Consider the following 20,771-nt stretch of genomic DNA (forward strand, 5'->3'; position numbering starts at 1 on the left):
CTTGAGATCTTCGGTATCTACTCGACCGCTGCTTATGCTTGTGCCCGTTCCATTGTTCCGAATTTCTTCTCTTCACAGCACCTGAATTCCTCAGTAAAAACCTGAAGTTCCGCCAAGGAGCTACAATGAGTCCAAAGCTTACCAAGCTCCTGCCAATCCGTTAAAGATGAGTTTCGAAATATCCCTCTGACCTGCTTCTGAAACCCTTGACGGCTAGTCCTGTCGATCTTGGGATGTGGATACGAGAAGTGTCGCAGTAGAGTATCGATATCCTCACGCAAGCTGTTGTCCACGTCGATCATGTCCACCCAAATGTATCCATGTCGCATGATTCCATCAGTCCTGCCGCCCGATATATTTGCCTTCCAAAGAGGACTATGCTCTATTTCCTGGAAATCAATTCAGCATTGTATACGTGTCTATCGTGATTCGAAAAGCTGCTTACTTGAATATCAAATTTATCGCCTTTGTTAAATGTTATGAGATTTTTTATCCGCGATGTGGGTCGGGTGAAAGTACGGTTAGTGCTGGCTACGAAACTTTTACGGACCTGAAATGCGATTACAACGTTCGTACGGTGGAAGATTCCAGGTGGCGAAAGTTTACCCTTGTGATGGAGAACCTGCCCTGAGTATCGACTGGCATCGATCTTCCTGATGTTCTTAATGTACCAACATTCCTTGAAAGTAAGTTCTTCGGGATTCGCAGCAACATAGTGAACATTGCAGATCGCGCATATGTCAAAAATTCGAAGATTCTTTACCGCCAATGTCATAGCGTTCGATACCCTCATAAGATTAGACACACTGGGGGTGTGTAAGGCCTCGTCATTGGCTGCCTCGCCCTCGATAATCGTGCGCGCATCGTCAAACTCATCGCCTGGGTGGGATACAAGGATACCAGTGAAAGCCTTGGAGTAAACCTTAGAACTCAGAACGACAGATTCGAATCCACCGTCGTTGGAAGGACATGCAATGTCTTCGCTGTCAGCGAGCTTGTTGAATATGCTGTCATTGGTCTTGTCTGTACTGAGTATGGATTCCGGTGCGTCGATCGAATGCGTCCGTCGTAGCAATTGTGTGTTTGCAGCTATTCTACGTAGATGCGCTTCTTGTCTCCTAACGAGTGTTCTGATCTCGGATATAGAGTCTCTGTCGAAGGGATTAGAGGTGGGTACAAAACGATGAATCAAACTCACATTTGCAATAGACCCACCAAGGTGGAGATAGCGCCTTGCTGTGTGTGTAGTTGCTGCGACAACTCTTTGACCTCGTCTTCATTCCACAGTGTCTTGAACTTCATCTTCCAGGTTGATTTCGAACCGTCCAAAATACCCATTGTAATCTTCTGAATGTACTTTTCCAGCCATGTCGAAAGCACCAAGCTTGCCGTCAACGTGGTGTCAAATGTCGCCATCAGGTCCGGTTTATCCATTAGCACACTGTCATCGTTCAGGAGCAGCGACTGAATCTGCGATAGCGATGCGGCAGTGAGCTTCAGCTGCGAACATAGCGATGAGACCGTCACGGGTGCGCGTGTCCACGCACATCGAATATCGTTGAGCTTTTTTGCTGCCTCTACGCTTATCGTGACAATTCTAAGCTATACTACTATTAGTGCAATTATCTCAACAACATGAGGAAGACCGGTTCGGTGTTACCAGCACACGTACGTACCACGCTGGCCGTGATGGACAAGGCTAATGATGCTTCCATATTGCGTTCTCAGCTTCTACGTCAGATAGGTAACAGTTTCCGCAATTCTCAAGAAACATCCGCTTTCCGAATGTCCGAAAGAGTGCCAGATTGGAGAAACAACTTTGTGGGCGATGAACAGAGTGTTGTAGGAACAGTCATTGCACAAGGCTCGAGATGAACAAGCCATGCAGGCGCTCAGCTGCAGGAGCTCGCTCAGCCACCACTTCATCGCAGGCGCGCGGGGCACAGCCTGCGAGTATCAGCCAAGGCAAATTCACAGAGGCTTAAGAATCAAGACGATTGAAGTGTAGAGACAGGTGATGGTGCATCATAGAGGCGAATTGTATGATCAACAAGTTGAGTCGCTTGTCAGATTAGTGCATACAAGATGCTCTTGCCTCACTTGAAGACGGTCAATGTGACATAGCATTGGCGCAGGCTGAAAACCTCGTGGAACGCCCACAGTGAGAAGTCTTGAGTAATTGACAGCCATTCATAGTCTTTACTAGGTGCATGTGTGCAGGGAATTAATTTAGGTGAAGATGAGAGCCCTACCACATAGATATCGCTCAGATACACTATTATGGTGTAATTTTACACGTGCTTGGTCACTCCCAAGGCCTATGCTAATGCTTACCGTTGTCTTCACATTATTGTTACGAGACATATGAACTGATTGAAGGAAACTAAAGACTAGAAATTCGAAATGATGCAGGTACGAAACGGTGTCACTGACCTCAATGACACCAAATTCTTCCCCCAGAACAGCCTTGACATAGCCGAATGCTTGTTGGCTTTTGGCGTTATCGCTGAACCCTATCTGGACAGACTCGGTCGTTCAACCCAGAATCCTCGGCCCGTTGGACTTGCCCTTCTTCTGAACACCTCTTGGGATGAACGCGACTGGGGACGGAACGACGGGAGCGGTACTGGTGGCTTTCGGCTTGTTCGTGTTGTTGTTGTTTTTGTTCTTCCCCTGGTTTCCATGCTTCCCGTGCTTGTCGTCACGCTTTGTGACTGCCTTCACTTCGGATGTTGCTCGCTTGATGAGTACGGGATGACTGCCAATGTACTTGCCCTGCATTTCCTTGGCAGCACGGAAGTAGTCATCTGTATCGGAGAAGCTCACGAAACCGTAACTCTTGCTCTTGGTCGATCGCTTGTCTCGGACGACGCGGGCTTTGGACAGGGAAGGGTATTTAGAGAAAGCTTTGAGGAGCGATTCATCCGTGACCTCACCAGCAAGATTGCCAATAAACAGTCGTGGATGTAGAGGATTCCACTCCAGGAGAGTTTCGTCTTCCCAGTTCTTTCCGCCCCCTTCTCGGACGACCGTCTTCCGCTTGCCATCAGCTGACAAGCCGGCGTTGGCATCGGTAGTGGCGGTCGTCTCGGCACGGGTGCCAACGTTTGCGCTGCCGCCCTTTTTCGCATTTGCGTCGTCCCTGTTGTATGCGCTGTTCCATGCAGCGATCTGGGCTTCTTCTTCTGGATCATATGTACCAGCAAAGCCGCGATTTATGGGCGGTGCAGCTGAATACGACGCAGCAGGAGGAGCGGCAGCAGCATAGGCTGGATACGCGTTGTTGTAGTAAGTATTGCTGGCCGGATAAGCGGTAGCTGGGTACGGAGCGCTCACAGTGGCTTGCGAGTACATGTCTGGTGCAGCAGAGGCCTGTGGAGGGGCGTGAGCTACCACTGCGCGCGGTGTAAACCCAGCAAAGACAGTGGCATTAGCCGGACCTCTCGCGCCAGCATTGTTGGGTCTGGAGGGTGGCGCTGAGTACGTCGAGGGTGGCGGTCGTGCTGGCAGCGAGGGATGTGGGTGCAGGTTAGAATCCCTGTTGGCCATTTTGAGGAAAGGGGTGCGTCAGTTCAGGCAATCTTCAGCGAAGTGATGACTTAACCAGCTGCTGGTTGAGTTTGCGCTCTTGTTGTTGTGGAGTGGCTGGATCGGTGGTTGGTCGGGCACTTGCGCAGCAACGTGAAACTCTGAGGGAGGCGAACGCGTCAAGGTAGTTTGTTATGGCACGGGCGCGGGCGCGGACTTGGGCTTGGATGTGAGGCAGAGTTTGGCAGGGCTGCACGATATGGACCGCGATCTAGCCGTAGGGTGAATGCTACTGGTGAGAGCCTGCTTTGGAACGAAGGCGTGCAGAGACTGGATTACGGTTGCTGACTGTGCAGTCCAAGCGATATTGCGTAAAGCGCGCAGTCAAAGTCCGGTCGGCTTTTGAAGCGAGCAGAGTGGGATGGTGGGTGGGGCCGTCGCGACATGTAACCACTACTGATGCTGCGCCATATGATCTTCTGGTGCTGGGGTTTCTGGATCGTGTTGGGTGATGTTGTTGGTGTGAGGTCGCTGATTGCCTGCTTGACGACCGGAGTCCAGCACACGTGACTCGATGAAGTTGGTCGCGTTGGGAATACAGCATGAGATATTAAATGATATTTGCTCAGCCTTGACATAACCAGCGTATCCATTAATTCAATAAACGGAGTCTGCACAGCCAGGTGAGGTCATCCAGGCGGCCCTGGCGAGCTAATCCCTACCCCGTGCCCCTCCTTCCGATTTTCCATGCGGTAAGGCTGAGACGGAGGGGTTCAAAGAGCGCACTGTTAGAGCATCTTTGGTAGTAGCTTTTCCGCGGGTGCCCGCCGGAGTAACTGCTCATGTCGAGCAAACACTTGGTAGCAGAATACGCACCAGTGGCTGAATTCTTTTGGTGTGTTTTCCCGCGGCCGAAGACATTGTCCGATTGCTATGTGGATTAGACAGAAACTGTAGGGATGTTGACGCAGACATGAGCCCCGCCGACGCAGCCGCTACCACACCATTGCCAAACTCTTAAACTCGGCGAACCCCCACCGTAGCCCGTCATTCCTCTTCACTCATCCTTCACCAGTCTTCGATTACTCTATACAGTTGCGCGCCAGGCCGCTGCGACTCTTACCCGTTGACACTACATACACAAACTCTACATCGACTCTCGCACACCATGTCTGACCCCGTGGGAGATTTCGGGTTAGTACAGTCCGGCTCCAGCGGAACTGACGCATTTACTGACTTGACATGTTCTTCTTAGCCTCATTGGCCTTGCTGTAGGTTTCTTGCAAATAAGAAACAGTGAGATTGGCGCTTACAGTTGATGTCCAGGTTATGGGACAGAACTTGATCCTCAACGCGTAAGTCGCGCCTCACCACTCAACTTGCGTACGAGCATTGCTAACGAGAAGTAGCGCCGATCATGGATTCACAGTACGGATTCTGCTCCAGCACACTGCTAAGATGTGGCACTAACAAACGTGCAGGTCGTTGCGTTCAACAGGACGTAAGAACATCCAGACTAAGCCAGCACCATACACGGACTAATAGACCGGCAGCGTTGCCAAGGTTGACCGATTCCTGGACGATGGTAGGCTTGGTTATATGCGCTTGTGATACATCTGAGCTAATACAAAACAGAGGCCAAGGGCAAGTCCATCGTCGGAGCCCACTCCATCAAGGAGTTCGTTTCGAAGCTCAAGAAGCCCCGCCGCATGATGATGCTCGTCATGGCCGGCAAGCCCGTCGACGACTTCATTGAGCTCCTCTTGACTGAGGGCGGTATCGAGGAGGGTGACATCATCATCGACGGTGGAAACTCCCACTACCCCGACACAAACCGCCGCACCAAATACCTCGCTGACAGGGGCATCCGATTTGTTGGTACCGGTGTTTCCGGAGGAGAGGAGGGTGCTCGTTACGGTCCTAGCATCATGCCCGGTGGTAACGAGGAGGCCTGGCCATACATCAAGGTGGGAGATTCGCAGTTTCTGCTTGAAATTTATATCTAACAACGGAGTAGGACGTCCTCCAATCTATCTCCGCCAAGTCTGACGGCGAGGCCTGCTGCCAATGGGTTGGTGACGAGGGTGCTGGTCACTACGTCAAGATGGTTCACAACGGTATTGAATACGGTGACATGCAGCTGATTTGCGAGGTAAGATTGTGTTTTTGTACTAGGCGAGACGTTCACTGACAAGGTTAGGCCTACGACATCATGAAGCGCGGTATCGGATTGAGCAACAAGGAGATCGGCGACGTCCTGGCCAAGTGGAACACCGGTGTTCTTGACTCTTTCCTAATTGAGATTACCCGCGACATCATGTACAAGAACGACGACGATGGTGTTGCCATTGTCGAGAAGATCTTGGATTCTGCTGGTCAGAAGGGTACCGGCAAGTGGACAGCCATCAACGCTTTGGATCTCGGTATGCCCGTCACTTTGATCGGAGAGGCTGTCTTCGCTCGTTGCCTGAGTTCGCTCAAGTCCGAGCGTGGCCGTGCTGCTGGACTTCTGGAGGGCCCCACCCCCAACTTCTCTGGTGACAAGCAGGAGTTCATCGACAACCTCGAGCAGGCTCTTTACGCTTCCAAGATCATCTCGTACGCCCAGGGCTTCATGCTGATCCAGAATGTAAGTGTATTCAGATTTGAAATGCTGGCTCATGCTAACGTCCGAATAGGCCGCCAAGGAGTACAAGTGGAAGCTGAACAAGCCCGAGATTGCTCTCATGTGGCGTGGTGGCTGCATTATCCGATCTGTTTTCTTGAAGGATATCACCAAGGCGTGAGTGCTGCAGAGCTTCTGGACAGAAAGGACGCTACTGACTAAGATCTAGCTACCGTGCCAACCCCGACCTCGAGAACTTGCTTTTCGACGACTTCTTCAACAAGGCTATCCACAAGGCACAGGCTGGATGGAGAGAGTGAGTGGTCGTCCATGATTTGACGATGCGTGATACTAATGTCCACTAGCATTGTGTCTAAGGGCGCTCTCTGGGGTATCCCCACTCCCGCTTTTAGCACCGCTTTGAGCTTTTACGACGGTTACCGTGCGAAGGACCTGCCCGCCAACCTGTTGCAGGCACAGCGTGATTACTTCGGCGCGCACACCTTCAGGATCAAGCCCGAATTCGCCAACGAGACCTACAAGGAGGGCGAGAACATCCACGTCAACTGGACCGGAAGGGGTGGAAACATCTCCGCTTCGGTAAGTTTCAAACTCGCTGTTCCGAAGAACCAGAACTAACATCGAGGACTAGACTTACAACGCGTGATCTGTGAGTTCTTTGTCGGTTGATAGAGGGGAGCATGCCGCTGCCTAGGATATGCGGGTGAAAATGAATGATATGATAATCAAAGATAGCTGAATCATGACGATAGTCGTTGCATATATTCACAATACTTCTGACAGTGATGCGACTTGGGGATGTGAAGAAATGCTGTTGTCGACTTCCAGACCCTGGAGGCAGATCCCCTGTCAGTTGAATAGACAAAGTAGGACAAGGATGTGATTGGCCGACAGCAAGCGTGCTTGGCATTGGGATCTACCAGCATCCCCTCCCAGTCCCGCATTCACCTTGGGCCACTCTAGTTGCCCGTCGCGCTGCCGCTCCTCGCTCGTGTTTGATCGCGTGCACGTGGTCGCTCTTCTTCTTGTCACTCCTTTCCATTGTTTGTTTGCTGCTTGCATGCCGTTCCGGCGTTGGGCTTGCGGGACCTAACAAGGTCGCACTCAACACAGCTGCGACGCAATCTACGTCGCTTGCAAAACACCAAAGCGAGGAACCCCAAGAGGTGGGAACGGGGATACCGCTATGGCAGAAAATAAACGCCAGAGCATGGCGGGGAAGATTGCTACTCCGAACTTGAAGGTCACTGGTGGAGTGAGCAAGGATGTCGTGGATGCGGATTCGAACTTGTACAAGGCGGTCGGATCACGGTAGGTTTTGCGCGAATCGATTCACTACGTGTAGATGGGAATGCTGACAGCAACAGTATCAAGATCACATGCGCCCCGAACAACAACGTGCTCGAAGGCACCCTCTTCACAGCCTGCAACCTCACCAACGCCATAGCCATCAATACCGCGCCTGCCCCTCCGAACCCCTCCGCTCCTCTCTCTAGCCAGCCCGGCGACTTCCACATCATACCGTTCGCACACATCGTATCATTCGAAATTGTCGGTTCAGGCGAGCGGGCGCCGCAATCCACACCAGGCTTCGATGGGGTACAACCCAGCATTTCGAAGGTGGATATCGCTGCGCTGCATGCGCGAGAAGAGGCGACAATTCGTGAGATGAAGAAGAAGGATGCGCAGAAAGGCAGAGGTGTTAGCAAGGAGGCGCAGGATATGTTCGACTTCATATCGAGGACGTGAGTATCTAGGATCTTTGAACTACACTGGGACATTCAACTAAACCAACCACAGCCTTCCAACTCGCTGGGCCGATGCTCAGATTGTAGTTAACGATGCTGTTCTGATCCAACCTCCCTACACGCTAGACAGCATCAGAGCCCCCGCCGATAAAACACAGAGTGAGGCTCATGTTCGCAAGGTCGTCGAGGCATACTACCAGCGCAAGAAGGCACCAGGTGGAGGAGCTGGTCGCGCTCCAGTCGCAATGCCAATTGCTCCGCGAAAAGGGGGTTAAAGACAACAGTTTAGCTATGGTCTACACTAGGATTCTCTGGGGGAATTCATGCTTCGTGCATGTGGACGATGTACTAAGCTTTAGGCGATGATTTTACTGTTGGCTAAAGACTGCCATAATTATCGTTAGCTTCGAACAGTGACGAGCGTTTCCAAGGCTGGTTCCATGACACGAAGGGAGGTCGGCAGTGGAGAAGCATCGTATGATGCGCTTGCTTGAGGGAGCAGATACGCTGAATAAATCAAAACTTTCAAACTTTGGCTGTGATGTAGTTATTGTTATATGCGGCTTGTTGCAGTCTGGTTCCAACAAGTCCACTGGTTGGTTTGATGAGGGGTTCTCACGTCGTCTATACACAATGGGTTCAAGCTTACAGTTGTTATTTCGGCATTCTTGTTGAAGCAGGAAAAAGGAGCCGCTTTGCGTCACTGCGTTCACTTACTCTCCCTATCTCTCGTTCGAAAATTCAGACACTCTGACAACATTCTAGTACTCCAACCAGCTTCCTCTTAAGCTTCAGGAATGTGTGATTGGACCTGGCTGAGATGATAAGTTCCTCGATCGCACTGTCACAACTAACATCTTTTTTCCACAAAGATCGCTTCCTACAAGATCACATGTTTCCCAGATCAGACCTCTTATCAGCTTTCTTCGAGCCTGATGTCTTCTTGAAAACTTGTTCTGACGGTCTCGTATCATAGCTATTGACAGGGGCGCCCGTACGCTCGTGAATCCGGGGTGGGCTGCTGCTGGTAAACTTGACACATGGAGGACATCCGGTAGAAATTTCGGGAAGCTTAGCCCGTCGACTATTTGAGTATGAACTGAGGTACGCATTGGTGACAAGCATGTGATACTTGACAAAATGAACGCTAACAACTCATAGTCGGCATGTGTATATCAATACCTCCTTGTGTGAATTACCTCTCAAATGTGTATGGAATGCGTGGAACCAGAGATTCTCAAAGAATCACATGCGACTGAAACAGTCTGAAGTGCATTGAATTGCTTACCGGCAAATATACTTCGTATTAAGTAGCCAGTTCTGACGACAGTTCAAGTCATCTATTCATTTGTCGGATTCTTTTCGAGGATCAGCAATGAAAAGCTCAATCAAACCAATCAAACCTCATTCAAACTTGGGACACTTGGCTCTCGACTGGCAATTCAGCGAGCAAGGAGGTCCTACGCGTCTTTGCATGTGCTAGGGATGCGAGCTTCATCCTAGATGCCTAGCTCGCGGAACCTAGTTGTGAACTGCATTAGCTTACATTTCGAGGCGCTTTCACGAGGGAATATTTTCTCAGCGGACATTCTGGAACACGAAACTCCGAACCCAAATATTACAAACAATGTTATCGAGAACAAGCCTTCCTCATGCGGGGTTGTGGGGTCCCTTCACTACGCGACTTATACGTTCACAAAGACCTGGTGTTCTTGCGTTGTGCTCTTTCAACGGAACGAAGCTGGCACGGTCACTACACCACGACCATCTCCTGTCACAACTTCACCCTTCTTCTGCTGCTCCCGGAATGGATATAAACTCAAATTCCTCCAGCTATTCCACAGAACCCAGACAGATACTCACACACATTCAGCAGCAACTTCAACCAGTACGCCAACGAAAACTTCAACTCCAAAATTCAACAGACTGTAGTGTCTTGCCATTCAATTCAACGCACTTCAACATCAGGTCGGTTTCTACAAAAGGCCAAGGTACCAACACAAATCTTGCAAGTAACACACGCACCTACTCGACTCCAACATCCGACTACATCATGGACCCATCTACACCCAACAACAAATCTATGCGCCAACCGATCAACGACGTTGATAGCAGTCCTGAGACTGAGGGCTCCAGCTCCTCAACCCCATTTACCACTCCATCTTCAACTCCTGCGGATCTGATCCGCAAGCTCGCCAAACACGATCTGACCGTGTTCGACTTGCAGGATGTCCATGACCTACTCGTCGAGATCGCCAAGGATGCAGGCAAGATCATGATCCAGGCTGAGCACGAGGTGCTTCAAGCAGCGGGTCAGAAGAACAACTCGAGCGACATCGTCACTAAGTACGACCATGAAATCGAAGTCATGGCAAAGGAGCGCGTCCAATCCGCTTACCCAACCTACGATTTCTTTGGCGAGGAGACCCACAAGGAGGGCACCAAGCTCAGTGACGGGCCAACAGTCGTTTGTGATCCCATCGACGGGACTCTAAACTTTAAGAAGGGTGTGCCCAACTGTGCGATCTCGCTGGGTTTCACTCTCGACAAGAAGCCTGTTGTTGGTGTTGTATACAACCCTTTCCGCGGCGATATGTACACCGCCATCAAGAATCAGGGCGCATTTCTGACAAATGCTACCAACACGCGCATTCGACTTCCCCAACACCCCGTCGCGCCCCCAATGCCTGACCTCCAGTCATGCCTCCTCTGTGTTGAATGGGGCAATGAGCGTAAAGGCCCCAACTGGGAGACACGTCTGCACGTCCACAACAAGCTGCTCACTGACAAGAGCGAAGGCGGCGCCATGTGCAAATCCGTCCGTTCAAACGGATCCGCGGCGCTGGATTTCTGCTACGTCGCCCAGGGGTTTCTTGATGCATTCTGGGAGGGCGGTGTGTACATTTGGGACGTGTGCGCCGGCTGGATCATCCTTGAGGAGGCTGGTGGCATCGTTGCCAGTGCGAATCCGGGCGATTGGGATCCTACGCTGGAGGGCCGTTTGTACTTTGCTGTGCGACAGGCGCGGCGTGAAGAGCAGGAGGGGATTGTGAAGGAACTGTGGACGATCATGGGAGATCGCAAGTTCGTGTATAAGAAGCCTGCAGTCCAGGACGCACAGGTTGAGGACTCGCAAGTTTGAGATATACTGCGCCTAGGACAAGGCGGCTGAGCTTGGATAGAGATTTCACCACTCGAGATGTGTTACTTGCGATGTTGGTGAAGGATTAGGGGCGGCTCTGTTTTTTCTCGTTTCGTTACGGTTTCTATGGAATGTAATGTGTGGCGTTCGTTTATAGAGATAGGGGTTTTGATGCTTTTCAGTATACCCTGTATTTTGGAATGGAGTAGGAGTTTTCGATATGAATTCATGGTGCTGTTTATATGTGACCGAGCCTGCGCTTTGTTTGTGATGATCGCTTGTTCACGCTAGAAACTTCCTGTTTGTATATGAAACACATAGAACTAGTTGGCTCTCATCGCGTCTTACTACATGTGGGCTTCGGGAAGGTGCCATTGAGTTTTCGACCACTGCAGATGTCTTTCAAACGTTCTTTCCAATATCTCTCTCTGACTTGCCAATCCTGACAACTCGCTCCTCCTTACATACGTGACACAGTGAAAGATCGCCAGCCATTTCCCTCTCACTCACGACGAGAGCGAACCAACTATCACCGCACGGCTTCTCCAGAACGCAAACCTATACATCCTCACCGTCAGTACACACTGCAGCATCATTCGCTCATCATACTCATACTCTAACATTGATACCTACCACCGTCGTCACATCCATCAACGAAAATCACTTCATAGACTCCATGTACCACTGAGTACTCAGCGTACATGCTCAAGATTGCCATTCTCGATCGAATACGCTCACGACGCTCTCGCTCGGCCGAAGTCCACAGCCCTAAAGCAGGAGTAGCAACAACACGTCCACAACCTCCACAGCGTAGTAGGGCCTACATTGCGTCCAGAGCATATTCATCGCGATACCACCCATTGCCTAGCAAACTTAAGACTTCCCCAGCACGCAATCCAGATTCGTTTCGATACCACGGTCGTCCTTCCAACACGGGCCAGAGGCACCAACAGGGAGACTCACCTCTGCGAAGAAGAGATACACTGAGGCTTTTTTTCAAGGAAGCCGTGGGACATAAATTTTAAAGCAGGTTTGACCTTCGTACGTAGATATCTCCAGCCCCTTCGCTATCTTCCTTTTCCACGAATTGCAAGGCACTCTTGACTTCTTAGGGTCTCCTCATCAACTTCCTACTGACAAGCATCACGTTCAGGTCTATTAGCAAAGTTCATCATCCATCTCACGCGTATGCCCTGCGGAGCATCAGTAGCAGGTTGCAGTGCAGAACCAGGCGGGTGTACCAGCTCTTGTACAGAAACTTCGATATCACCAGCTGCATCATCTGCTAACACATCTGCTGCCCCCATAGTCAGTGAAACGACTTCAAAGCTCCTTTCACCAGAAGAAGGCGAGATACTCAAGCAGGAGCGAAAGGAACGTCACGACCGCAGAAAAGCGAAGATAACACTGAAGAAAAAGAGCGCGAAACGGCTTCTGAGGAGAGCTAAATTCAAGGCAGTGGGCCTTTTCTTTGGCAAGGTCTGAGGTCTGGGCACGCTCAATACACCACAAGCTCATCAAACTCTCGCTGGCGGCGGTTCAAGATCGACATCGAAACGCGTGATATACTGCCTGGATGGAGAGAGCCCGGTCCTCGAGCAACGCGCAAACACGAGTAGACGAAGATTTCAGTCGCTGGCCAGGCGTTTATGTGCATCCTGGAGAGTTCAAGACAGCCACAGAGCAATTTCGAGATTCGGATGCTTGGGAACGATACTGGGATCGGATAAAGAGACTTAAGGCACGTATCCAAAACCGAAGAGCCAAGGGCTCGTCGAATGCCCACACCTCCTGATGTCGAGGTCAGTAAAGAGAGATTGCCATTACGCGGTTGATTTCACGACTTGGGAGAGTGTTGTGTTGAGCGTCGAGGCAGTGGTTGCGGAGTTGTCGCGGAAGTGACGAGCGCACGGACTGGCTGCCCGCAATATCGCGTTCATCTCACCAACTCAGACGTCACGCGATGCTCACCAACAAGACGCGCACCGCTCTTGCTGCCGCCTCGAAGCGGCCATACATATGTCAGACGTGTCTGCATCGAGCTGGGCCGTCCCAATTGAATGAGGCGCGCTTTCCCTTCCGCATCTCAAATCGATTCCTGCAGACAGAAAGCCCCTCAGCAGTCCAAAACGATGGCACCGCGTTTCGCAAACAGCTCAAGGATGCCGCCAAACAACAGAAGATGAAACGAGAGCCTGGCTCTGGGAAGAAACCGCAAAAGGGCGGCAATGCAAAGCTGGAGAAATGGGAACTCACCGTCGGCATTGAGATACACGCCGAACTGAACACGGCTAGGAAGCTCTTCTCGAGCGCTGCCACTTCAGTCAGCGAGACGCCAAACTCGCACGTGGCCCTGTTCGATGTGGCCTTTCCTGGTAGCCAGCCCCAATTTCAGACAGAAACGCTGATGCCGGCCATCCGCGGCGCCCTCGCCCTCAATTGCTCGATCCAACACAAGAGCAGCTTCGACCGCAAGCACTACTTCTACCAGGACCAACCCGCGGGATATCAGATCACCCAGTACTACGAGCCCTTCGCCCGCGATGGCCATGTCGTCCTCTACCATCACGACTTCCCTGCCGGCACTGCGCCCGCGAACTGTCCCATCACCATTGGCATCAAGCAGGTGCAGATGGAGCAAGACACAGCTAAGACAGTGCAGCAGCCCCCCTCGACCCACCTGCTCGACTTCAACCGCGTCTCCCACCCCCTAATCGAGATCATCACCCTCCCTCAGATACATGATCCTACGGTTGCCGCTGCCTGCGTCCGTAAAATACAAATTATACTCAAGACAGTGAATGCTTGCACTACTGGCATGGAGCTCGGTGGTCTGCGCGCTGATGTCAACGTCTCTGTACGTGAGCGCAGTGGGCAGTCGGAAAGCAGCCACTCGTATCATGGTGTGACTGGCCTAGGGCAGCGGACAGAGATCAAGAACCTGGCCAGTGTGAAAGCGGTGGAAGAGGCCATCATCGCCGAGCGAGACCGCCAAATCGACTTGCTTGAGAGCGGCGGCGCTGTTGAAGGCGAAACGCGCGGATGGACATTGGGGAGTACGACGACCAGACGCCTCAGAGGCAAAGAGGGCGAGATTGATTACCGTTACATGCCCGACCCAGATATTCCCCCGGTCATCGTTGCACCAGTATGTCACCGCCTCTTTGACTATGATCATAACGTTAACCATTCGCAGGAAGTTACCCAATTGCTTCATGAATCCCTCCCCAGTCTTCCCGACGAGACGATAGACAGCCTGGTCCAGATCTACGGCCTCTCCTCGAAGGATGCAGGCACCCTCATCTCTCTCGATGATGGTGACCGTTTGGAATACTTCTTCAATGTCATCGGTCCCCTTGCACAGTCATCTGGAACAGTGAATGATGCTGACAAAATTACCCGTCATGGCAAAATAGCTGGGAACTGGTATGTGCTCGATCAGATCCATCACGAAGCGACTGTTGCTAACCAGAACCAGGGTATTGATGGAGCTCGGAAGCCTCTTCAAAGACACCGAGTGGGACGCGTTGCGTGTGGCCCCCAGTCAACTCATCGCTATTATACGCGCACTGCAATCCAAGCAAATCACCTCCCGCTCCGCTAAAGCTCTTCTTGCCAGAAAATTTGACGGCGACGACCGGGATGTTGAGCAGATCATCGTAGATGAGGATATGGTCCTGAAACCCTTGTCTAGGACCGAGTACGAAAGTCTTGCACAAACTTTACTGGACGAGAAACCAGATATGGTCAGGGATATTGTGGAGAAGGGCCAGAGCAAAAAGGTCAAGTGGTTTGTTGGTCAAATGATGGCGAGGGGTGCGGAGGGGAGTGTGGAACCCGATACAGCGGAAGCGGTTCTGGTGGAGTTGCTCGAGAGGAGATAGTGGGTGGAATGAAGCACGTCCCTATTGTGAACTGAGAATGGCTGATGAGTGAGTCGTGAATTGATTGTGATGGTGAGGGGCTCTTGATGTCTATGGGATTGAGGTATTGGGAGTCGAAGATTATCATCTGGGACGCGCACATGGAAAAGTGGTATAAGAAGGGCATATATCGTGAAAGACTTCTCTTATCATTTGACTCAACTTATACAATCACCTACATAGCCACTCACCACGCTCACCTGGTACTCATATAACGACGCTTGAGGGTCTATATCTCAAGATATGTAGGTAATTATCATCTGACTTCTGTAAAAACTCGCTAATAAATATATGAGTTCAAATTGACAAATCCACACAACTGAAGAACTATCCTACGTAAAATCATTACGTGGCTATCCCTGTTGAAGTGTCGCCCAAAGCCGAGCAGAAGCTTGATGGTCTACCTCGGACCACGGCTCCAGCGAAAAATAATTGTCACGGCCAAACAGGCTGAAAAGATACAGAAGTCGAATGAGCTTGAAAGTGTAAGCCAACGCCTATTTTCTGGTATGAGCTTGAGGAAAAATAACCCAAGTCAGCATTGTGAGGTGTATTATTTGCAATATATTCTAGGGCATTGTGATAGAGATCTCATTGAACTTTGTTTGAAGACGCATCTCTAACATCTACTCAGTCAAAGTCGATTATGACAAACATAGATACTCCACAGCTCAAACTATACTTGTGTCTTATTAGTGATGGACAACGCCGATGATCTCGAAGTTGATCCTAACTTAGTGTTCAGCGTTCCAAAAACTCTGCATCGTTCTTAGATCGTATTCAAAAGTCAAGCTCTAGATCTCCACGGGTAGGGTTCAAGTTTTCGGCGTCCAAGTTTTGATTTCGATGGTCGGAACCGTGGATAAACATGCTAGATGTCAGTACGGTTAGTCTGACCATTTGCAATCAAAACGTGCAGTCACACATGGTACAGAAATCACTTCTCACGTCACAAAGACCATGGACCTTCACGCAGCATAGGCGCTGCGGGATGCTCGAGAAGAGCGACGGCTCCTGACGGAGACCGTTGGGCCAAAGGTTTGTTCAGGAATGGATGTATTCGCTATGAAACACCATTCCTCAGCCACCACGCTGCAAGAGTCACATGTGCGTCCGTAGACAACACAGACCCTAGTGCCCATCATAAGAGTGACTTTTATCCATTTCCTCCCAGACGCCGTATAGTCATGCCTTTCATTCCAGACGTTTATGCGACGAGCTGAACAACACCACCAGCCTCCTTGATCTTCTTCTCGGCCTCGGCGCTGACGTAGCGGGCGCGGACGACGATGGGAACGGGAGGAAGACGGCCCTTGCCGAGGACCTTGGAGTAACCGAACGAGAGGAGGTCGAGAACGGGGGCCTTGTCGGACTTCTTGGTGAGGTACTCATCGCGCTTCTCGGCGGGGATGAGCGACCAGAGCTTGTCAAGATTGATGACGGGCTTCCAGAACTGGTTCTGGAGCTTGTGGACTGGAAAGCGCATTAGCCTTTATGACTGAAGAGATGCTGCGCAGAAAACATACAGTATCTCATTCCGACCTTTCCGAAGTAACCGGGATGGTACTTGTCGATGTTGGTCCTGTGGTGGTGCTGACCACCGGCCATACCACGACCACCGGGATGCTTCCTCTGCACGGGCGTCAATGTATGTTCAGGACTTCCGTGAAGCGTGGGTACTAACGTGCTTTCCGACACGTCCGTGACCGGCAGAAACATGGCCGCGGTGCTTGCGGGTCTTGGTCAACCTACACAGAATGTATTAGTATGGCGCATTGTTTCGTGGGTCGCAATCGGTACGAACCTGGTAGGCATATTGTTGGCTGTGAGGTTGGTTAGTACTGAGGAGTCCCGCTGCACAAATCGAATTTCGAAGTGGTCAACGGGTCTAAGCGAGGACCCACGCGGGCCATTAGTTTCTCCGACAGTCACGTGCACTCGCGTTGCGTTCAAAACACGAGCAGCACACACAACAAGATGGCAATAGACGAGTGAACGTTGTTCATTTTGATTGTATACACATAGTTCTGAAGTAATAGCTCGCTACATTCATCGACCCGCTATGCAATGTCCGCCGTGAACGGTGGCATGACACATTATTTTCACCAATACGGCGTGCGTAACCCAACAAAACTTGAGCCCACGCTGTCTGAATCGTCCTTCTTCCGTTGTCCTGCAAGCTGCGCGTGTATTAGCAGGATACAGCATATTCCAGTCCCAGCCTAACGAACCTCCAATTGTATGTGCCTATGGACATAAACAAGCCAATCAACATAACTCTGTGCCTCATTGTTACGATCCTCGTAAAGTAACCTGGCGAACTCATACTCTGCACCGTCCAGGCCTTGTCGAGCAAGTTGTATTGTTAAAGCCTTGGATCCTCTGGTGCCTTCCAGGTAATGGAGCATGTTCCGCACTTGTGCATTCAAGTGCGTTTCGAGGACTGGAAGTGTTGATTGGAAGGGGTCGAGTGTTTTTAGACTGTTCTGTTCGGGGCCAAAGAGATCCTCCAGCAGATTTGGCGAAACTTGCGAATGCAGCCATAAGAGGCATACTTGACCGTTGTCGATGAGATAGGCACCACCCTCTTCAATCTTGGCGAACGATGCTCGCACACTTTCTGGCATCCTCAAATGACCGTTCTCATTGGCGAACCCATCCCTCTCGTCAAGATTGTGTATGGAGATGATCCGCGGGTATAGATATAGCGATAGTTCCAACGCTCCCATTGACTTGATCATTCTCATGTCATGCACTCTCCTATCAGTTGGTTCTTTGCCTGCCTTGAACGCTCTGGACTTGATCAACCCGAGAATGTACATGCTGAATTCCTTCAGGTTCTCTGGCAAGACAAGCTGTCCTGGGGGATTGTTTCCGGTGAAATTTTTCCTATAGCCCGCAAGGATATCCACAGTCTTTTCGGTAAGAGCTCCTCGGATCTCTTTCAGGTTCTTTTCGGTCATACGAGCGGCGGCTTCTTTGGCAATGATGTTAACGACGGCGTCCTGATCTACAAACTTCATACATTCACCCGCGTTTTGGCCAATGCTCGCAACAATGTTACTACATCGCACTCGACGCTCGCCGCTAGCAGTAGTATAAAGAAGCGCACTTTGGAAGTGAGCATCGAGCTTCGGGTCGAGCTTGCCGTCGTAGCTGAACATGACGCCAATTGCTTTGTCGGCATCAATGACACCAAATTCGAGGTCAGCACCAAAGGTATGGTGGTAGAAGTTGCCGTGGTAAGCGGAGACTTGGAGACCATTCGAGCATCGGACCTTCATCAGCGCTTGATAGCCAGTCTCTCTCATAACCGTGTGTGTAATCTCCTTTGACAGCTTGAGCGTATCTCGGGGTGAGTGGAAATTAGGATAGTAGAAAACTTCTCCACCTGTTGTTGCTGAAATGTGCCCTGTATCGCATTAGCACGCAAGAGTTGCTAGATGAGCTTTGTTCGCCTTACCAATTGTCGCAACATCGAGATAGCCACCGCTGGGTGCTGCCATGAAGAAGTCCACTCCGATTCCACCTTGAACCATTTTTTCGGCGGTTTTCCGGAACCCAGGATGCTCTGTAGTAAGCAGCTTCTTTTCAGCATCGGTACTATGCATGTTGCCATCGTCGCGAAGGATCAGGCGTCCTGGACCCCAAGTTGGCAGTGCTGATAGAGAGCATACAATCTTTCCTCCTGTAGCCGACAGTGCCGCCACTGCTGAGTCCAACGTGGGCAGTAGTGCTGGTTCGGGATTCTTGTGTTCTGAGAACATGCCTGGAAGTTGCGTGAGAAGCGAAGTTATGACAGCCTTGGACTCTACAGGATCGACGAAGACGCCTTCGCTGAAAGGTAGGAAGGGATCCTCGATGTCCGGCATTACCAGCATCTGCGCCGCACTTAGTTTCGAGCTGAGATTGTAAAAATGTATGCTCTTGTCGAAAGTCATGATACCGACTTTCGCGCCTTTCGGAATACGTGTTGTAGAGTCTGTTTCTTCGCTACTGTCGTTAGACCCGCCGTAGAGTGCGCTCACGATGCCTTCACAAAATGCGGCGAGGAAACCCCGATTTACCGCCTCAGCAGTAACGTCGATCAAGAAAAGCCATCGCAAGCCAACAGGTTCTTTAGACCAATATTCCTTGGGCACCATGAAGTCAACGGTACCCAACATCAGCTCGGGGCGTTGAAGTCTGTCCACTCTTACACCGGTTTGATCTGTGGGGGAGAAGTATTCCCCGGGGACGTCATTCGGGAAGTTGCACATGTTGCAGACAAACTTGTTTCCGCCCGCCTTGAACTGCATGAAGGGATTTATGTACGCTCGACATCTCCTGCACCTTGGAGGGCCTGTCTCGCCGAAGTCTAGCACTGGAACGGGTTGCTCTCCTTCCTGCAGAGCAGCCAGTGGCTGCAGGACGAGGCCAAGTGGCAGGGCCGTTGCAGCCAAAGCCTCAGCTGATACCGGGATGCTGTTCAGCGTTAACCTGGCATACTTGGGCGAAGAATTGCCCTGGTCGAAGGCGACATATGGGACAGTCGCGGGAGGCGGCAGGTGATGCTCCATGGTCGGGTATATGTGCTCCAGATAGTATTTAGCAGGGGCATCTCGAGACCTTGCGACGCTGGGTATCTGCTCGGGATCTACACGTCCCTGAGCTGACGAAGCCGCAGCTCCAACGAGCGGTGTGCCTGGGGACCGCGCAGCATGCTGCATAGGCGAGGCCTGGCTTCCAGGATTGAATATCGGTGTCGCTGCAGGGAACTGGCTCATGGCGGGGGTGATCTCGGGCTCGACCCATTGTGGTCCTCCTACTTGGGGCGAGCCCTGACCGAAGTACTGTGTGGGTGTCCCGAGCTGCGGCGTGCCATTGAAGGCCATCGGGCTTCCCCCAGGCCCTTCGATCTGGTGGTATGCGTGCCTGTCCTTCTTCTTGGGCCTGGGTTGCGCCGAAGCGTTGTCCCCTCTCAGCCCCACCGCGCCCATCTGCGAGGCCAGATTGTTCACATCCTGGTACGATGATTGCTGTCGCAGGAGCGGTGGCTGCTGCGGGAAATAGCTCTCGGGCTGGAGAGACGCGGGTTGCTGCGCCGGCGTGCCTAGGTGTTGGTTCGGACCCTGGCCGAGGACGGGAGTGCCAGTCTGCTGGTAGCCTCCGGGGCTGGCTGCAACAGGCGGTCGCCACCTAGTGGGATCATCTTTTCTTTTGGGGGGGCCGTTTGGGTTTGGCGAGCCCTGGCCGAAGGCGTTGTACACAGGGTACTCGGACATGGCGGCGGCGGCGCGGGGGTGCGAGAGGGTACAGCAGAGTCCGAGTCGTGGAACACGTCGTCGCGCCTCACAGTCAAAATGGAAGGTTGCTTGCGCGCGGAGGAATATGGGCGGTGATCATGCCGTGCGAGAAGAGCATGCTGGAGCGAGCTCGACGTGGATGGGCAATTGGAGATCTGGCCCAACCATGGTGCTTTCTATCTGTGGAGGGGGTCCAAGCGTCCATGTGGTCTTCACATGCGCGAGCGTTGGAGACGCGCTCCCGTATGCGGTTCGTCATAGTCGTTTTGGTGCCAAAGTAAGTTTGGGTGTCTTTGGCAGGTCCACGCATATCTACATATCTTCCAGAACAGCCTCCATAGGTGATTAGCAAGCTCACATTTGAATACACGAGGAGCAGGGGTCTGGCCTATGCTGGTGACCGTCCATAAAATACCTAGTATAGACGCATAAATATAACACGAAAGCTCCGCTAGTGGCTTCTATTACCCAAGTCGACAGATATGCCATACGTGATTCCACCACAAGTTCAAGTGCATA

General features: G+C 51.5%; 8 protein-coding genes across 8 annotated transcripts; 4 read left to right on the plus strand and 4 right to left on the minus strand.

The window, feature by feature from the left end:
- Positions 1-32: 32 nt before the first annotated feature.
- On the minus strand, positions 33-1,715 carry P153DRAFT_380226 (uncharacterized protein; the record flags this gene model as incomplete). Its single annotated transcript, XM_033669913.1, has 4 exons — positions 33-389; positions 446-1,151; positions 1,199-1,602; positions 1,677-1,715. 4 exons carry the CDS (start codon positions 1,713-1,715, stop codon positions 33-35), a joined length of 1,506 nt encoding a protein of 501 aa, XP_033528800.1.
- Positions 1,716-2,535: 820 nt separating this feature from the next.
- On the minus strand, positions 2,536-3,423 carry P153DRAFT_256504 (RNA-binding domain-containing protein; the record flags this gene model as incomplete). The annotated part of the gene is made up of 1 exon (XM_033662779.1): positions 2,536-3,423. A coding segment is annotated over one exon (888 nt), but the record flags the coding sequence as incomplete, so codon positions are not given.
- A 930-nt stretch (positions 3,424-4,353) lies between these two features.
- On the plus strand, positions 4,354-6,889 carry P153DRAFT_362185 (6-phosphogluconate dehydrogenase-like protein). The gene is made up of 13 exons (XM_033667074.1): positions 4,354-4,722; positions 4,784-4,799; positions 4,855-4,883; positions 4,938-4,956; positions 5,010-5,029; positions 5,082-5,113; positions 5,164-5,495; positions 5,546-5,680; positions 5,729-6,157; positions 6,207-6,310; positions 6,363-6,449; positions 6,499-6,733; positions 6,786-6,889. The coding sequence occupies exons 1-13, from the start codon at positions 4,697-4,699 to the stop codon at positions 6,798-6,800; spliced, it is 1,479 nt and encodes a 492-aa protein (XP_033528802.1). The 5' UTR covers positions 4,354-4,696; the 3' UTR covers positions 6,801-6,889.
- Positions 6,890-7,111: 222 nt separating this feature from the next.
- Positions 7,112-8,649, plus strand: P153DRAFT_362186 (uncharacterized protein). The gene is made up of 3 exons (XM_033667075.1): positions 7,112-7,465; positions 7,522-7,899; positions 7,955-8,649. Exons 1-3 carry the CDS (start codon positions 7,365-7,367, stop codon positions 8,175-8,177), a joined length of 702 nt encoding a protein of 233 aa, XP_033528803.1. The 5' UTR covers positions 7,112-7,364; the 3' UTR covers positions 8,178-8,649.
- A 1,120-nt stretch (positions 8,650-9,769) lies between these two features.
- P153DRAFT_362188 (uncharacterized protein) lies at positions 9,770-11,239 on the plus strand. Its single transcript, XM_033667076.1, has one exon. It carries the CDS (start codon positions 9,956-9,958, stop codon positions 11,042-11,044), a length of 1,089 nt encoding a protein of 362 aa, XP_033528804.1. The 5' UTR covers positions 9,770-9,955; the 3' UTR covers positions 11,045-11,239.
- A 1,768-nt stretch (positions 11,240-13,007) lies between these two features.
- On the plus strand, positions 13,008-14,928 carry P153DRAFT_279198 (uncharacterized protein; the record flags this gene model as incomplete). The annotated part of the gene is made up of 3 exons (XM_033663001.1): positions 13,008-14,192; positions 14,241-14,470; positions 14,523-14,928. The coding sequence occupies 3 exons, from the start codon at positions 13,008-13,010 to the stop codon at positions 14,926-14,928; spliced, it is 1,821 nt and encodes a 606-aa protein (XP_033528805.1).
- A 1,246-nt stretch (positions 14,929-16,174) lies between these two features.
- On the minus strand, positions 16,175-16,782 carry P153DRAFT_380233 (60S ribosomal protein-like protein L27a; the record flags this gene model as incomplete). Its single annotated transcript, XM_033669914.1, has 4 exons — positions 16,175-16,440; positions 16,494-16,599; positions 16,652-16,715; positions 16,772-16,782. The coding sequence occupies 4 exons, from the start codon at positions 16,780-16,782 to the stop codon at positions 16,175-16,177; spliced, it is 447 nt and encodes a 148-aa protein (XP_033528806.1).
- A 173-nt stretch (positions 16,783-16,955) lies between these two features.
- On the minus strand, positions 16,956-20,388 carry P153DRAFT_304737 (Sec23/Sec24 family protein-like protein). Its single transcript, XM_033664577.1, has 3 exons — positions 18,431-20,388; positions 17,199-18,379; positions 16,956-17,147 (listed from the first exon to the last, which is right to left on the minus strand). Exons 1-3 carry the CDS (start codon positions 20,229-20,231, stop codon positions 17,070-17,072), a joined length of 3,060 nt encoding a protein of 1,019 aa, XP_033528807.1. The 5' UTR covers positions 20,232-20,388; the 3' UTR covers positions 16,956-17,069.
- Between the last annotated feature and the right edge of the window lie 383 nt (positions 20,389-20,771).

Source organism: Dothidotthia symphoricarpi, assembly GCF_010015815.1.
Source record: "Dothidotthia symphoricarpi CBS 119687 unplaced genomic scaffold P153scaffold_1, whole genome shotgun sequence".
NCBI lineage: Eukaryota > Fungi > Ascomycota > Dothideomycetes > Pleosporales > Dothidotthiaceae > Dothidotthia > Dothidotthia symphoricarpi.

Coding starts and splice junctions, on each gene's coding strand:
- P153DRAFT_362186 (XM_033667075.1), top strand. CDS start 7,365: ATGGCGGGGAAGATTGCTACTCCGAACTTGAAGGTCACTGGTGGAGTG. Junction 7,466..7,521: donor TACAAGGCGGTCGGATCACG/GTAGGTTTTGCG, acceptor TGACAGCAACAG/TATCAAGATCACATGCGCCC. Junction 7,900..7,954: donor TTCGACTTCATATCGAGGAC/GTGAGTATCTAG, acceptor AACCAACCACAG/CCTTCCAACTCGCTGGGCCG.
- P153DRAFT_304737 (XM_033664577.1), bottom strand. CDS start 20,231: ATGTCCGAGTACCCTGTGTACAACGCCTTCGGCCAGGGCTCGCCAAAC. Junction 18,380..18,430: donor TCTCGATGTTGCGACAATTG/GTAAGGCGAACA, acceptor AATGCGATACAG/GGCACATTTCAGCAACAACA. Junction 17,148..17,198: donor ATAGGCACATACAATTGGAG/GTTCGTTAGGCT, acceptor ATACACGCGCAG/CTTGCAGGACAACGGAAGAA.
- P153DRAFT_362185 (XM_033667074.1), top strand. CDS start 4,697: ATGTCTGACCCCGTGGGAGATTTCGG. Junction 6,311..6,362: donor TTGAAGGATATCACCAAGGC/GTGAGTGCTGCA, acceptor ACTAAGATCTAG/CTACCGTGCCAACCCCGACC. Junction 6,450..6,498: donor GCACAGGCTGGATGGAGAGA/GTGAGTGGTCGT, acceptor AATGTCCACTAG/CATTGTGTCTAAGGGCGCTC.
- P153DRAFT_362188 (XM_033667076.1), top strand. CDS start 9,956: ATGGACCCATCTACACCCAACAACAAATCTATGCGCCAACCGATCAAC.